The following is a 17801-nucleotide window of genomic DNA, read 5'->3' as shown; positions in this document are numbered from 1 at the left end:
GTCAGGAGTTCTGCTCAAACTGGTCTGGGCGGGCGGGGCAGCCTGGAGGTCTTGTCAGGGCAGTCCTTATCACTGGGAGGGATTTTGCTTTCCTTTTGCCTGAGTTAAGAGCTAAGCTGGAAAGAAGAGCTCAAGGAACAATGCGGGACAAAGGTCAGTGAGTACAAGCAGGCGGGCAGTAAAGGTCAGGTCTTTGGAGCTGATCACAGATTGACTGGATAAAAATACAGCTTATGGATAGACTTTTGAATGCTAACAGTTTTAGACCACAGGTCATCTCCAAGATACTTGTAATAGAAATAATTTGCGTAAAGACAGCAGAAAAGTCGCTAAAAGCATAAGATATTTGAATAACTTTATAAAATAGAGAAAAACAGGATACAGAAACATGGTCATATTTCTTTTGGTCATGCTGGAAGGAGCACCAGTCCTCCATCTGAGCCTTTTTCCCTTCTGTGCCCTCCCATCTCTTCAAGGGCTCTATTTCTTCAAACTTTGCTCTCCTGACTTTGAAAAATCACCATTTAATTATGCCAATTATCTGCAAATCTCTCTGCTTGCCCAGATGTTTTGTGGATATCTTGATTTTCTATCTAGTGGTCCCCAACGTGTTATGCACACCTTCCCTGAGGTGTGCAAAATAATCTGTAAGATTCCAGGAAGAAAAAGTTAGATATTGCTAATTGTGTTTATTTTCTAATCTGAGAAATGAGAAGGATATTATGCTTTGTTATTATTTATATATTCGTTATCAGCAGTGTCCTCAATGACTTCTTTGTCCTCTCATTTCTGTGTTGCACAGTACATGCTTTGTCTCTAGGTTTCAACCACCCACCTACCTGCAAAGGCACGGGGAAGCTCCAGTTCTGTCAAGTGTTTCTTACAGGGAGCTGGTCACACATGGGCACATCCCAGCTACGTGTGGCCATTGATGCTCCTCTCACCTTTCACCCTTAACTCCTGAGTTTCAACAAATCCTAAATCCAATTATTATTCCTGAATGGTGATGACAGGCTCACACCTCCACTCCAGAACCACTCATGGACCCATAGTTGCAGAATATCATTTATTTTATAGTTGCAGAATATCATTTATCTTTACTTAATATACTCCATAGTGTTGGCCAAGAGTCACTATGGTGCTCCAAGTAGCTTGGGAAATTAGTGGCTTGGGAAATAAACAATAATCCAGACCAGCAAGATGAGGCCATTCTATACATGTCACATTACACCCAAGCTGTTAACTTTATTAAAATAATAATAAAAGAATCAAGGTCATAAAATAGGAGAATCTTTTGCAATGCTTTTTGTGGCATAGAGAGTACCTATGAAAATATTTTTCCCACATAGATTTTCAGTGGTTATCGCATGGGAAAGCTTATGCAAAAAGAAAGAGTTTCAAATTTGAGGACATGTGCTCGTCAGTATTTTGCTATCTAACAGATATATTTTAAAACCTAATCAACATTATCTGTTCAAGATTAGAGTGCTATTTTAGAACAGTGAGAAAATGACTACTTTTTGTAACAGCTCATGGTAAGGAGATAAAACTGTATGAAAGCTGGTATTTAGACATGTTTCTGTATTTAACATGACTTTAATGGTGGAAGTGGCCAAGCATTTATTCTTATTTGGGATCTGGCAAGTTTTGAATGAGTTGCAACTATTAATTGGCTATGAATGCTAGAGTCTGGCAAAAATCAGTGAAAACATTCTGTAAAAATCTATTGGCTATGTGGAATTTGCAATAGAATATTGTATACCTTATAATTATTTGTTACTTGTCGCCACACATTATTTTTACGTATGTCAGTGAAATTTATAATGGTTTGTAATAATTTCCAAGCGAGCTAGTTGTTAACATGGCACACCAGTGATTATGACTCAGATGTCCAGAGCCCAGGACGAGCCAGCCGCGAGCAAGCCCGTAGGCGCCAAGCCCACCCGCAGCGGAGGGGGCTGTCCGGGCCTGAGCGGGCAGGCGCAGGGGCTCCGGGCAGCGGTCTCTCCAGGAGCAGCGTAGGACGCCGTCGGGGCCAGCACCCGGGCCCGTAGCGGTCCTGCGCCTGCGCGCTGGGGCCGCGGAGCCTCGAGGAGCCGCCCCCGCGGGGGAGGGCCAGGCTCGCGGCGCGGGAGGGGCGGCTGCAGACGTTGGCCCCTCCTGCCGTCGGTCCCGGGGTCCTCATCTGGCCACTTCCGGGGGACCGGCGCGGGCAGACAGACAGACCGGCAGTTCGACGTTTACCTGCTCGGCGCCTAGGTACTCGGACCTGTTGGAGCCGTGCTCACAAAGGCCCCAGGCTCACCCAGGGGGCTGGTTGGGATCCTCGGGGACTGTTCCTTTTCGTTCCTGTGAACGTGCAGGTGTAGCTTAGAGGAGGACGTGTTCTGGGTGAGGCTTGTTGGAGAATCCAGCACCCTTCCTGGGATGTAGTTCCTTGTTCCGAATAACTCCTTTGTTTTGTGCCAGGTCCGTTGTCACACACGCAGGCGTAGCCTCACTGAGCGCCCCTGACGCCACGGAATGGGCCGTTTGGGCCTCACTGACTTAACACCGCGGATAGTTCATGATGTGCTCAAGAACACCGTAGGGTCTTGTTCTAAATATTAAACCTCGTGGAGAGGGACCCGAGGAGGATGCATGAGCACGGCCATAGGCAATTAACACGTGTGCAAGTGAAAATAGAACACTCTGTGAAACTTCAGGAAAAGAAAAATTTGTAAGGAAATGTACTTCCTCACATTCTAACTTGCCTCAGGATTATTGGGAGAGTAAGATAATAGGGCCGATGCAGGCATTTAGCGTCGAGCCCAGCCCGAGGAATCCTTCAGCGGCATTGGCTCCTCTCCCCAGGAAAGGGGAGAGTGTATAATCCGGTACTGCCGACGGAGAATTTCTACGGGGCATTAAGATGCTCCTTGAATGTGTAGGGAATGACATCATTTAAATTTCCTCTTCAACATTTTCTATTTGTCTTCCCTTTTTCCTGTGATAGTGGATAAATGGCAGGCAAAAAGCGAGAGATCCAGTTACAGGTGAGCATGACCGACCAACAGTCTTTTACTTTGGGGCGCGTTGGCCCTTGAAGACCCCTTTACAGCAGCGTCCTTTTTGTAGGCAGTCGTTAATAGTCAAAGCCTGTGGGATGAGATGTTGCAGAACAAAGGCCTGACAGGTACTGGGGTTCGCCTGGTTGTCCAGCCATTAGGAGTTCGGCCCAGGGCACCTCATGCGCCTCCCCGCCCCCCCCCCAGCCGCCCCCCCCCCCCCCCAGTCGCCTCCCCACCCCCCCAGTCGCCTCCCCACTAGCAGTGTAAAAACCTGCTTCATCTGGGCCCTGGCCCCAGCGTTGGGATAAGCTGCTATTCTAGATTCTTTGACTCTTTTTTTCCCCCCATAAATATGATCATCTTCTAGTGATCGACGTTTACCAAGCCTGGTGTGGACCTTGCAAAGCAATGCAAACTTTATTCAGAAAATTGAAAAATGAGCTGAACGAAGATGAACTTCTGCATTTTGTTGTAGTAAGGATTTCCTTTCCATTAAACCGTTATTTTCTTGATACTTCCAAGTGTTTAAATATGGTCTTTAAGGGTCTGATTTTAAACAACCTGCCAACTCTTCAATAATGGACAATATTTACTTGGCAGTTTTACTGTATATCTAGTTCTACCAGATCTGAGAACCAATCACAATTTTTATCCCATTTCCCATCATGTTGAGGTTGTTTACCATAGTTGTGAACATCAGAGAGTATACATATGGATGTCTGTCTGTTGATCTGTTTCTTTTCACCTGACTGGATGTTCAGTGTATGGCTTTTAGAATCAGGGCTGCAAATGCTGTTTACTGGATAGCATTGGGAAGGTCTCTGGGCACTTAACAACCCAGTTACCAATTTTCCAATGGTGGTGATTTTCCCCTCACTTGTCACCCGGATGTGATGAGGGATTAAAGTATTATGGCTAAACTTATTGGGCTTCATTTATTGATTATTCAATTTGTGCACATCAAGTTATCACCTGCTTAGAGCTTTGTTGTCTAATATGGTGGCCACTGGACACAAATGGCTTTTGAGCACTTGAAATGTGGCTAGTGCACCCAAGGAACTGAATTTTTAACTTTAATTAATTTAAATTTAAATTTAAAAGTGCACCCAAGGAACTGAATTTTTAACTTTAATTAATTTAAATTTAAATTTAAAAGCCAACAATCAATTCAGAAATTATAAAACTTTTTAAGTTGTTTGGAACAACTTGGGTATGTGCATCTACCTTTTTGGACTATATATTTTATGAAATCAAATTACAAATCAATGGTTTCTGATTCAGATTTAGCCTACAAATTGAGATGTGCTCTAAATGTAAAATACACACCAGATTTTGAAGATTTAGTATGAAAAAAGGAAAATGGAATATCTCAATAATCTTTTACAGTGATTACATGTTGAAATGACTATATTTTGGACTAAGTAAAATATATTTTTACATTATTCTCACATGTTTCTTTTTAGTCTTTAACTATGATTACTAGAACCACAGAATTTAAAAATATATGTGTAGCCCACATTCTATTTCTGTTGGGCAGAAACAAGTCCAAACCAGCTATACCTAAGGTGCAGAAGCAGATAACTGATTTCACATCTTTACTTCTTACATCTAAAATGCATAGTCCCTAATGCAAACATGAAACCTCAACCCCTGGCATGTTTTCATGTGTAGAATCTCTCTGTGACCCTTCCCAACCCAGAGGTTGGGATGAGTTTGTTGATTGACCTTAACTTGATTGTCCATCCCTTCTGCGGATACATTCTTTATAGGACTTCTTTTTCTTAGTTCAGGGTTACAGTTAAGCAGCCTAAGGCTTAGAAACTCACCTCATTATTTTTTCTCTTCAAGAGAGTAGGTGGCTATATACAATTGTTAAATCTTTTTTTTTTTTTTTTAAGATTTTATTTATTTGTCAGAAAGAGTGAGCACAAGCAGGGAGAGCGGTAGGCAGAGGGAGGAGCAGGCTCCCCACTGAGCAGGGAGCCTGATGCAAGACTCCAAGACTCAATCCCAGGACCCTGGGATCATGACCCGAGTCAAATGCAGACAGAGTCTTAACCGACTGAGCCACCCAGGCATCCCTACAATTGTTAAATCTTTTTATCCAGATGTTGACTTTGTCTTCTGAAGTAAGAGTGTTGCAGTTTTTGAAAAGGTGACAATTTGTAACAGCCTGCTTCATTCTGAGCCACCTGAATGGATCTGGAATATGATTTGAGACTCAATCCTTGGCAGGGAGGAAAAATGAAGTTCAGAGGACACAGAATGGGGCCGCACAGGTTAACACAAGTTAAAAAACAGTATCAGAAGGCTCTAACAGTTGGCAAATGGATGATGGAGAATCGAGGGTTGGAAAATTCTTTTGAGTCCTGGCAGTTGGCATTAGGGAAGTTTGTCTGGAAGTGGTAGGAGTGCAAGTTCATGGGCTAGGAATCATGGGAGAACTCCAGTGTCTAAAAAGGAATTGAGATCAGTGGGGAGACCAATAAAAAGGCAGCCTCCCTGCACACCTGTCAGGCTACCTGGAAGGGAACTTGGGCATAGGAAGGCAAGGCAAGAAGTCCTTAGATACTGAGAAGGTGTAACTTGATGCTGTGTTCCCAGGTGCTTTAGACGTGTTAAATCCCTCTTTGTTGGTAGAGTCTGGGTAGAAACCAACCTGGATAATATGTGCCAGCCAGGCACTGCTGTGGTGGCGGAGGGGTGGGTGTGGAAGGAGAATTAGACCACATGGTGCGTTGGACGCCCCGTTCAGCTCACCTCAGAGCTGTGTGGGGATGTAGGTCTTAACGGTGCTTCCTCCCAACCCAGTGACTTCTGACTGTCCTCCCAGTAGTACCCCAGCCGGACAGAACTCCTCACTCCACAAGGAATCTGTTCTATTACTATAGCCATCCCACTGGGAAATGCTAGTAAGTTCTTCCCAAAATATGTTCATATTACTCTTCATAATACTAGCATCTGTTGAATTTAAGAACAAAAAATTTTGTGCATCCCTGAATGGCTTCTCTTCTGTTAAATTTGAGCACACTCAACAATAGCACATTCATATAAATTGATGCTGTTTTTTTGCTATGACCTGCCCATAAAGGATGAAAAGAATTAATATAGTCTCTAAACCTCTATTGGGAGCAGGCTGTGAGGTTGAAATCACCCAAGCTAAGTGGCCAGTATAATTTTTTTGTTGTTACATGTCCTTTTAAAAGACTTAAAGACTTGTACTAACATTGTACCTATAATGAAAATTCAGCGAATATTCTTTATTGCAGTTCTTTTATAATATTATTAAATACTCTAATTGTTAATACTTTATTATAATATAAACATTGTAATGATGATACCTAGACTGCTTTTAAATATATTCTTTAACTTCTGTCCTTTAATATTATAGATTAGTACCTTTCACCTCCTTCCTTTTTTTTTTCTAAACTGTGGAAGCTTGAAGAAAAAAAGAAGAAAAGTCATGTAGAATCCAGTATGCTAAAAAAAAAAAAAGAGAGAGAGAGAGAGATTACAACGCAGCTCCTGTGGCTGAGGGACCCTCTCTTGGCTTCCTCACAGTGGTTACCTTCAGAAATCCCAGTTTGAAAACAATTGCCTTAGGTTGCAAAAACATCTCTTAGAGAAAACCCTACCAAATGATCTCATTCTGGCCCTAGACTTTTGTTTGTGGGGGGATTTTTGATTACTGATTCAGTTTCTTTGCTGGTTATGGGTCTGGGCTGTTCAAGTTTTCTATTTCTTCCTGTTTCAGTTTTGATAGTTTATATGTTTCTAGGAATTTATCCATTTCTTCCAGATTGCCCGATTTGTTGGCATATAATTTTTCATAATCTCTTATGATTGTTTATATTTCTGTGGTGTTGATTATGATTTCTCCTCTCTCATTCATGATTTTATTTATTTGAGTCCTTTCTCTTTTCTTTTTGATGAATCTGGCTAGGGGTTTATCAATTTTATTAATTTTTTCAAAGAACCAGCTCTTGGTTTCATTGATCTATTCTACTGGTTTTTTGTTTGTTTGTTTGTTTCTATATTGTTTATTTCTGCTTTATTCTTTATTATTTCCCTTCTTCTGCTGACTATAGGTTTCATTTGTTATTCTTTTTCTAGCCCCTTTAGGTGTAAGGTTAGGTTGTGTATTTGAGATTATTCTTGCTTCTTGAGGGAGTCTGTAGTGCTATATATTTCCTTTTAATGACCTCTTTTGCTGCATCCCAAAGGTTTTGGACCATCATGTTTTCATTTTCATTTGCTTCCATGTATTTTTTAATTTCTTCTTTAATTTCCTGGTTAAGCCACATTCATTCTCTAGTAGGATGTTCTTTAACCTCCATGTATTTGTTGTCTTTCCAAATTTTTTCTCACGCTTGACTTCAAGTTTCATAGTATCGTGGTCCAAAAATATGCACTGTATGATCTCAATCATTTTGTACTTGCTGAGGCCTAATTTGTGACCTGGTATGTGATCTGTTCTGGAGAATGTCCCATGTGCACATGAAAGGAATGTGTATTCTGCTGCTTTAGGATGAAACATTTTGAATATATCTGTGAAGTCCATCTGGTACAGTGTGTCATTCAAAGCCCTTGTTTTCTTGTTGATCTTCTGCTTAGATGATCTATCTATTGCTGTGAGTGTGGTGTTAAAGCCCCCTACTGTTAATTATATTATTATCAATGTGTTTCTTTATTTTGGTTATTAAATGGTTGGTAGAATTGGCTGTTCCCAAATTAGGAGCATGAATATTTATAATTGTTAGATCTTCTTGTTGGATAGAACCCTTTATTATGATATAGTGCCCTTCTTCATTTCTTATTACAGTCTTTGGTTTAAAAGCTAGTTTGTCTGATATAAGTATTGCTACTCTGGCTTTCTTTTGACTTCCATTAGCATGATAGATAGTTCTCCATCTCCTCACTTTCCATCTGCAGGTGTCTTTAGGTCTAAAGTGAATGTCTTCTAAGCAGCATATCGATGGGTCTTGTTTTTCATCCATTCTGACACCCTATGGCTTTTGATTGGAGCATTTAGTTCATTTGCATTCAGAGTAATTATTGATAGATATGAATTTAGTGCCATTTTATTTGTTTTGTCCTTCTTTCTGGAGATTTCTTGTGTTCCTTTCTAATCTTTGTTGCTTTTGGTCTTTCTTCCCCACTCAAAGAGTCCCCTTTAATATTTCTTGCAGGGCTGGTTTAGTGGTCCTGAACTCCTTTAGTTTTCATTTGTCTGGGAAACTCTCTCTCTCCTATTCTGAATGATAATCTTGCTGGATAGTGTATTCTTGGCTACAGATTTTTCTCATTCAGCACATTGTGTATATCATGCCACTTTATTCTGGCCTGACAAGTTTCTGTGGAGAGACCTGCTGCTAACCTTTTTATCTTCCCTTATAAGTTAGGGACTTCTTTTGTCTTGATGCTTTCAGGATTTTTTTCTTTATATCTACATTTTGCAGATTGAACTACAATATGTCTTGGTGTTGGCCTACTTTTATTGATTTTGATGGGAGTTCTCCGTGCCTCCTGGATCTGTAAGTCTATATCCGTCCCCAGATTATGAATGTTTTCAGCTATTGTTCCTCAAATAAACCTTCTGCCCCCTTCTGTCTGCTTCTTCTGGGACTCCTTTGATACGAATGTTATTATTTTCATGGAGTCACTGAGTTCTCTAAGTCTGCTTCCATAATCCAAGATTTTTCTTTCCCTCTTTTTTTTTTTCTTTCCCTCTTTTGATCAGCTTCATTATTTTCCATAATTCTAGCCTCTGTATCATTTATTCATTCCTCTGGTTCTTCCATCTTTGTGGTCATTACATCCAGTCAGTTTCGAATCTCAGTTCTTGCATTTGTCATTTTGGCCTGATTGGTTTTAAGCTCTTTTATCTCTGTGGTAAGGGACTCCCTGATGTCTTCTATGCTTTTCTCAAGGCCAGCTAGTATCCTTATGATTGTTGCTTTAAATTCTGGCTTTGGCATATTGCTTACATCCGTTTCAATTAGATCCCTAGCCATGACCTTTTCTTCTTCTTTCTTTTGGGATGAATTCCTCTGTCTTGGCATTTTGTCTAGGTTTCCATCTTCTCCTGTGTGTTAGAAAAGCTTGTTTGGTTTCCTGCCCCTGAGAGTAATGGCTTTACGAAGAAGAGGCCATACAGTGCTCAGGACTGGTACCTCAGGAAGTGTCTCTGGTATTGCTGTGTGCACTCGGCTGCTGTGTTATGGCTGCTCTTTGCCTCAGGTCAGCTGTCTGCAGAGGCTCTCCTAGCCTGCAGCGGGGAGTGTTTGGATCTTGGTCAGAGTGTGCTGAGTTTTAACTAGGTGTGCTGTTTCCACTAGAGCTGAGGCTCTGCAGAACTCTGTGGTCAGTAGTGGTGTGTGTGGGGGGGAGTTGTGCTGGTCTTCTTGGGGAGGGCCTGCTGCCCTTGCTCTCAGGCACACTTGCTCAAGAAAGCAGTACCAGCAGAGTGCAGGGGGGCGGGGCTGGCTGTAAGAGATGTCGGCAGCGGTGTTAGCACTGTGCTGTTTACTGATGTTGGGTTATGCTGAGGGGCAGGGGAGCCAGCCAGCTCCTTTGTCCCTGCGGAGGGACCTCGTGTTCACTGCTGTCAGGAAAGCCGTCCCAGAAGAGCAATAATTTCCCTTCGGGTGTCCTGGGTGTTTTTCAGATCACTGCTTACATAGTCTGTGTCCAGGTTGCTTGCCTGCCTGGACCAGTGCAGGCACTTTGGGTTCTATCCTAGCCAGGCCAGCTGAGTTTTAAAACTTCAAACTTGAGGGACCTGGTGTGGTGGGGACCTGGCTGGTCCTCTTTGGTAGGGTCTTGCCGTGCTGGGATTGATGGTTTGACCCAGAAGGGTGGTTGCACCAGGGTCAGGAGCTTGTGGCTTGGGGCAAAACACACAGAAGAGCCAGTGTCCAGGTGAGCTGCCCTCAGCAAGTGTCTCCGCACCTGTGCTGACGGGCAGGGGAGGGAAGTGGTGCCTGCTGGCTCTTTTGTCCCAGGAGAGGTAATACCACCTCTTCCAAATGTGCTCCAAGAAGGGGGATCTGTCTCAGGTGGGCCCTGGGGTTGCCTGCCTGCCTTCTCTACAGGAGCACTGCAGCGCCCTCGGGCTCTGTTCCAGCCACAGCCTGGACCTCTAAAACTCCAGTCTTTGAACCCTGCTGGTTGTAAAACTCACAAGAATCAGCCTCTCATTTCCCAGTTGATGGCTTTGGGGAAGTGTGCTCCTTGCTCGATCCCCTGTGCGCTCTTCTGTCTGTCTGTCTGTCTGTCTGTCTCTCTCCTCTCTCTGAGACCAGGACTCCCTCCCCTCTGCAGCACCTGCAATCTGTTTCTCCCCCAAATCACATCTCCACACCTCCTACCTTCTGCAATGTGGCCTCCTCTTTCTCTAGTTGTGCAGTTTGTTTGTTCTGAATCATATTCAGAATGATTTGATATTTATCTAGCTGTGTTCAAGGGACGAAGCAAACCTAGGGTCCTCCTACTACTCTGCCATCTTAGCTCCCACCGGGACAATGTGAAATTTGTGAGAAAAATTTAAGAAAATTACAAACATTAAAAAAAAAACACAAAAAACCCTTGAAATTTGACAGCCACTTCATTCAAGAAGCACTTAGTAAGCTCCTTTTTTTTATTTTAATTTTTTTTCTTTTGAGCTTACTTTCTCTCAAAAAATTTGGATAAAGTAAGCTCCTTTTTAAATATGGCCCCATGACTGATGCAGAAGGAGGGTGACATGCAAAGGGGAATATGAAACATCATAGATCTGATCACAAGAAGTGAGATGGGGGGCGCCCTGCCTGGATGGCTAAGTTGGTTAAGTGTCCAACTCTTGATTTCAGCTCAGGTCTTGATCTCAGAGTCACTTAAAAAAAAGGAAGTTAGATAGGCCCATATGATGGTGGTACAATACTGAAAGGGACAATGGAGTCCTCGAAGGAAGGGTAGTAAAGTTCTATGTGGAGCAGGAGAGGATTTGCAGCAGGAGGGAGCAAGGCAATTCTTGGAGGAGGGACACTTGACCTGGGTTGGAAAAGGAAGGGCAAGAGCAGGTAAGGAGGGAGGAAAGTATGGGTGTTTTATAGCAAACTGGAAGTAGGTAAGTTTGGCTGCAGGTTGGGTACCACAAAGTGAACAGTGAGAAGTAAGGCTGAGGCCAAATGGTGCATGGCCTGAATCACCAGTGTATGCAATTTGATCCTTAGAACAACTATAACATACTCAGAAAATGCTGTAGTAAACATAAAAATAAAAATTTTGTGTGATCTGCATTTTTTCAACATAGTGTATCTGGTGACTTGGATATTTCCTCTATTATTATATGAAATATTTATATTTTATATATTTATATATATTTATATTATATATTTATATATATTTTTATAAAAATATATTTTTTCAGGCAGAAGCTGACAACATTGTGACTTTGCAGCCATTTAGAGATAAATGTGAACCTGTTTTTCTTTTTAGTGTTGTAAGTATAATATTTATCATCTCAAATATATTATCAGATTCTAATTTACAGTTAAATAGCAAGTAGCATTGTGAAATTACCATGGGACTATTTTCTGATTGTAGTAATCATAGATTTCTTTTGCCTTATCTTTGCTTGTCTGTTAATATATTTTATAACTTGACGTCTAGGAGTGTGTAATGGGTTGAGGAGATTAGACAACCACTCATTGAGTTGCTCAAAAAGAAAAATAAGATGGTATTTACCTTTCCTGAGGAAATAATCAGAGATTTGTATGATGAATTACTATTTATAGGAGTGAAAAGTTGGAAATTTCTTCGATACCCAGTAGCAGAGAATTGGTTCTAAGTATTCATGTATACTAATACAAGGACATATCTGTCTGATGACTATTTTGTAATATATGCTGCTTCTGTCTCCGCATGTACAAATATGTAGAAAGAAGACAGAGCATTCATCAGATTATCAGTAGTAGCTTTCTAGTATGGGGGAAGGATGCAGTAGTTTTTTCTTGATACTTTTTCATATTTTCCCAATACTCTGTGATGAATATACAACCTTCATAATCAGGAAGACATAACAAGTGCTACTTTCCAGAAGGAGAGTATTTACAGTTAAAAGCTATGTGACACGGAGTGCAGCTGCTATAGAGCTAGAGAATTGGACATAATAAAGAAAGGCTTCCCAGAGAGGGCTTGGACTCTTTCTCTACTATTAGATACTTGGATTATTATTTTTTTGTATTAGAAATCATTATTTTAAAAACACTTTTGGGTAGAACTTTTTGCTTCTATGAAATAATGCTTTTGCAACAATTTCAAGGAATTGAGTTACCGAGTTAATTGAATTTTAAAAATTGCATTGCAGATCTTGCTCTAAGTTGGACATGTAGGATTGGTGATTTAGGTGAGGGGTCAGTCAGTTCTTTTAGTAAAGGGCCAGATAGTATTTTCAGCTTTGCCAAAATACAGCCTCTGTGCTGGGTCATTGTTTGCTGACCCTTGGCCTAGACATAGTTTAGGGAACCAGAGTGAGTAACACCCGAAAATAGGCTCGTGGGCTAATATTAGTAACAGTGAGTAGCAGTTAGGAGCATGGGACTGAAGAAGAGAGACTGGCCAGGGGGACCATCACATAGAGTCTGGAGCCCTGGGACCACCATCACCCTGCCAGGTTGGTCAGCTCTGATCAGGAGACCATACCCACCCTCCTTAACTGGACCATCCAGTCCACGTTCTCTTATCTGCAACCAGTGCCTGGAATATAAATCCACTCTTCCTCCCAGCCCTGAATAGTTCATCCTTCTCATGCTCAGAATATTCTTTTCCTGACTAATTCTTGCAATTCTCTACCATCTTGCAAACCCTTTCACTGTGTGACATCTGGAATTGAGATGAGCAATTAGCACACTTTCGAAGATCTTTCACCATGGCTCTTAGCCTTTACTCCATTTCCTTGACTTTCCTTAAATCTGTCTCCTTACTTAGGAGCAGCCCAGAGTGGTGACTACTTTCTCGGATCATATGTCTTGAGGCCAGGAGCAGAATTGATATTCCCTTTACTTCTTATTTCAGTAACTTTCTTTTCCTTGCTAATTAGAGGTCTTTTCCCTGCTAACTTAGCTATTTGGCTAAACTTCCTTCTCTCCCACCTCACCCCTGTCATTTACTGGTCTTCACATCAGTCCTGTCAATGACTGAGGACTTTGGCCTGTGGGCTCAAACCCCTTTCAAAACCCCTGTCCTGCCATCCCCCTGGGGACTGCAGTATCCACATTGGCAACCCACCCACATCCGGGCCTCTCAATACCTGACCTCTACTGCCAATTAACTTTTCTCCAGTGCACCTCAACCAGTTGCTCGTGCAGTCATGCCTCAGGCTTTGCTCCATATCCACAATCATTCATCTAAGAATCTCAGTCTGTGCCCACAAAACCACCACCAAGCCATCGCTTGTTTATATAGATATTCCCACCATGGCTCTTTGTATTGCTTAGCACACTTAGCTGACAACAAATTCATTCCAGCAAGTTTCAGCAGGAAGGGCTTTTTCAAAGGACGTTAGAAAGTCCCCAGAATTGTTGGAAGGTTCCTTTTAGTGGGAAATGGTAACTAGAGTGGCAGTATCTATTTAAACCTTTCTCAACTGGATCCTTCTCATTAACCTTTGAAGATGATGAACTGTGTCCAATTAAAAAATAATGCTTTTTGGGGCGCCTGGGTGGCTCAGTTGGTTAGGTGACTGCCTTCGGCTCAGGTCATGATCCTGGAGTCCCTGGATCGAGTCCCGCATCGGGCTCCCTGCTTGGCAGGGAGCCTGCTTCTGCCTCTGACCCTCCCCCTCTCATGTGCTCTCTCTCTCTCATTCTCTCTGTCTCAAATAAATTAAAAAAAAAAAACAACTTTTTTTGATGCCATGCCTCTCTCCAGCTACCATCCATCTCTCTCCTTTATCTCACAGCTAAATTTCACAGAAAAGTTTGCATAATTATTTTTACTCCATTTTTTTCATATCCCAGTAGTGCCTCAACCCATTCCATCTGCCTTCTCTCTGATTATTCGAGCAAATTTGCTGTTGCTAGTGTACCCAGTTACCAGCCTGTTGTTACATATATGGCCACTTTTAGGCTCATTATGCTATACCTCTCAAGTGTATTGAATGTGGTGGCTATACCCTCTTTTTATTTATTTATTTATTTATTTTTTATTATGTTATGTTAGTCACCATACATTACATCATTCGTTTTTGAGGTAGTGTTCCATGATTCATTGTTTGCGAATAACACCCAGTGCTCCATTCAATACGTGCCCTCCTTAATACCCATCACCGGGCTAACTTTTTTTTAAACATTGGCTTCTTTTGGCTTTGTTACTTGGTTTCCCTTTTGCCTACCTAGATGTTATTCCCCTCCATCTCCTTTGTAGGTTTACCTTTTTTTATCCAGCCCTTAAATATTTATCTTATCATGCTTTATACACTCCTTAGAAAATTTCCTCCATACACAGTTTCAGTTGTCACTACCTATATATCAAGAACTCAAGTTTATGTCTTCAGCTAATTCCTATACCTTGAGCTCCAGACTTGTGTATCCAGCTGGTGCTTTGACATCCCCTTTCTGTTATCTGAAGGGCCTCTCACAAGGGACTGGTCCAATAACAGAGCGCCCCCTCCCCAGGAAATGTAGTCTTCTAAGTGTCACATCATTGGATGATTAACATCTTAATTTATCCACTTTCTTAACAGAAACAGAAAACTGAGCTTAGTGACATCTCTGTACCTCACACCCAATCCACTCCAGACTTTGGACCTGTCAATTTCACCACCCAAGTCTTTCTCACACTCATCTGCATCTTTCCATTCTTTCCATCTCCTTTACCAGTGCCACAGACTGAGCAACGATCTCTCTCACTGTCATCTCTAGAATAGCCCCTAATTTGTATACAAACATCTGCTCCCTTCTAACTCTTCTAAACATGGTAGGTGAAATGGTCTTTACAAATAACAGTTCAGATTGTGGTCACTGCCTCTGTTTCAACATGCCTAAGGCTTCTCACTGCATTTAGGTTAGAGGCTTTGTCATTCCATGACCCACAAGGCTCTGCATGGTCTGGCTCCCCCTCGCTGTTAGGCTTCATCTCATACCAGGCATCCCCTCACTTTCTCGGCTGGTCTTCTCATTTGCCATAATCCCTTCTGGCCTCAGGACCATTGCATCTCTATTCCTTTTGCCTGGAATGCTCTTTCTTCTCCATTTTGCCTCATTATCTCTTACCCATTCTACATATTTTAATCCAAGAATCCCTTCCTGATATTGATAAGCAACTTTGCCGATTTCCTTGACCAGGACAGATTCTTGTAGATGCTCCCAGTGCTTTGTACTTAGTGGTACTTGTCATGGTTGTTATATTACATATGCTTGTCTATGTTTTTTTTCTCCTTTTTTATAATTTAATTAGGCCACATACCAGGACTGCTGTTCCATACCATCATCCTTGGAACTGTGCCAATAAACAGGTTTTTTGTAAATATATGTTGAAAGATGGAAGAAAGGGGGCATAGTGTCAAAAATAATTAGGGAAGGTAAAGTTGGGAGACTTGTACAGAACCATCGAACATAATGCAGGGATTCCTTGCCTTTGTTTGTAGGAGAACAGACATTGTGGAGGTAGAATTCAAAGAGCTGGGTTTTTCAAATCAAGATGTACTTTCCCATCACTAATACTTTATTTTAAAATGGCTAGTTTTAGCTAAAAAGGATTGGTGGGGGTGTAGGGCCGGGTGGGGTGACTTCATCAAGTTGAATTCTGGACTTATCCTGAAAATGGAAGTTTCCTTCATGCTTTCTTTTCCCATATAGAATGGCAAAATTATTGCAAAGATAAATGGTGCAAATGCACCACTTGTTAATCAAAAGATTATTAACTTGGTCAATGAGGAGAAGAAAATTGCAGCAGGTGAAATGGTTCGCCCTCAGGTAATACTTTACTATTTTATTCTTAAAAAGATGTATTACATCTTTTTTGTTGTTTTACTAAGGAATTATTCCCAAGTTTTGTAACCATCTAGGTTTCTAAATGGTACAGACTTTCTGGGAGTTATTTTGTCAATATGAATCAAAGGCCTTAAAAAACACATGTATCATTTGAGCAATTATGCTCCAATAATTTTCCCTACAAAGATAATAAGACAAATTTAGAAAAGAGCATTTATAGCAGGGTTGTCTGTTATTAAAAATTTGGAATCACTCCAAATGTCGAGCCACACTGGTGCCTGGGTAACTCAGTCGGTTAAGCATCTGCCTTCAGGTCAGGTCATGATCAAAGGGTTTTTGGAACCGAGCCCCACATGGGGTTCCCTGCTCAGCAGGGAGGCTGCTTCTCCCTCTCCCTATGTCCCTCCCCCCTGCTTGTGCACTCACTCTCTCAAATAAATATTTAAAATCTTTAAATGTCAACCAATGCTGAATAGGTTCCACAAAATGTCTGTAGTTTTTGTCATAAATTATACAAATCCATACAGTGGAATATTATTTAATGTCTTCTGGCTCTGTACTTACTGATATTGAAAGAGGACAAAGATAGATTGACAAATGAAAACAAGAGAGCCATTTGGTAGGATACTTAGAAATAAGATCCAACATGTGAAGAGTATCATCTATGTAATGAAAGATAAACTATTTAAAAATTAAGAAATTACAAAGCATGTGGAGGTATGAACATAATAGTGTAAGAAAGGAAGCCACAGAGGAAACTGATTAGAAATACAGGCAGATAGTGCTGCTGAGGGTCCCACAACCTAGGACGCTACAGTTTATAGCAGCACAGACAGAAAAGGAGCTAGTGTGGCCTGGAGAACTCACTGAAGAACAGACTGTGATCTCTCTGCTCTGAGGCAGAGTGTTGGAAATGATCTCTTCTGCTCTGACTCTCAGAAGAGACACAGAAAGCCACCAGGGAAAGCCACCAGAGAACAAAAGCCCCCCGAAAATGATCCCCACTGAGCCCATCCCCCACCACAGGGGGCAGGGCAACTTGGCCCAAACAGGGTTGCTTGAGTAACAGTGTGGCAGGCCCCTCCCCCAGAAGACAGGCTGGGAGAACAAGAGGCCAGCAACCCTAAGGTCCCTATAAAACAGGTGCATCTTGCTTGGGTTGTGGTCAATAGTTTGGACTCTATACATTCCCTCAACCACCCTTCAACAGAATGACTAGGAGGAGGAACCCCCAAAATAGGAAAGACTCAGAGACTGTGACTTCTGCCACAGATTTACAAATGGATAGAGATATAACCAAGATGTCAGAGATGGAATTCAGGGTAGCAGTTGTGAAGACAATAGCTAGAATGGAGAAATCGATTAATGGCAACATAGAGTCTCTAAGGGCAGAAATAAAAGCTGAATTGGCAGAATTTAGAAATGCTATCAATGAGATCCAATCTAATCTAGATAATCTAACAGCTAGGGTAAGCCAGGCAGAAGAACAAGTTAGTGATCTAGAAAACCCAATTAATAGACAAGAAGGAAAAAGAGGAGGCCAGGGAAAAACAACTCAAAATCCATGAAAATAGAATCAGAGAAATAAATGACACCATGAAACATTCCAATCTCAGAATTATTGGAATCCCTGAGGGGGTGGAGAGAGAGAGAGGACTGGAAGATATATTTGAGCAAATTGTAGGTGAGAACTTTCCTGATCTGGGGAATGAAACAAACATTCGTGTCCTAGAGGCAGAGAGGACCCCTCCCAAGATCAAGGAAAACAGGCCAACAC

At 41.7% G+C, this 17801-nt stretch overlaps 1 protein-coding gene across 1 annotated transcript in view; it reads left to right on the top strand.

Moving 5' to 3' along the window:
• The first annotated feature begins 2143 nt into the window (after positions 1-2143).
• NME8 (NME/NM23 family member 8) overlaps positions 2144-17801 on the top strand; it is a 68259-nt gene continuing 52601 nt past the window's right edge. Inside the window, exons 1-6 of the mRNA XM_035021376.1 lie at positions 2144-2259; positions 2996-3035; positions 3118-3175; positions 3418-3524; positions 11461-11532; positions 15890-16006. Of these exons, the coding sequence (XP_034877267.1) occupies positions 3003-3035; positions 3118-3175; positions 3418-3524; positions 11461-11532; positions 15890-16006 (387 nt within the window). The 5' untranslated portion in view covers positions 2144-2259; positions 2996-3002. The remainder of the gene's footprint in view (positions 2260-2995; positions 3036-3117; positions 3176-3417; positions 3525-11460; positions 11533-15889; positions 16007-17801) is intronic.

This window comes from Mirounga leonina, unplaced genomic scaffold, assembly GCF_011800145.1.
Source record: "Mirounga leonina isolate KUSES-001 unplaced genomic scaffold, KU_Mleo_1.0 Mir_174, whole genome shotgun sequence".
In the NCBI taxonomy this organism is placed as follows: Eukaryota; Metazoa; Chordata; class Mammalia; order Carnivora; family Phocidae; genus Mirounga; species Mirounga leonina.
This window is presented reverse-complemented; position numbering and strand designations above follow the sequence as displayed.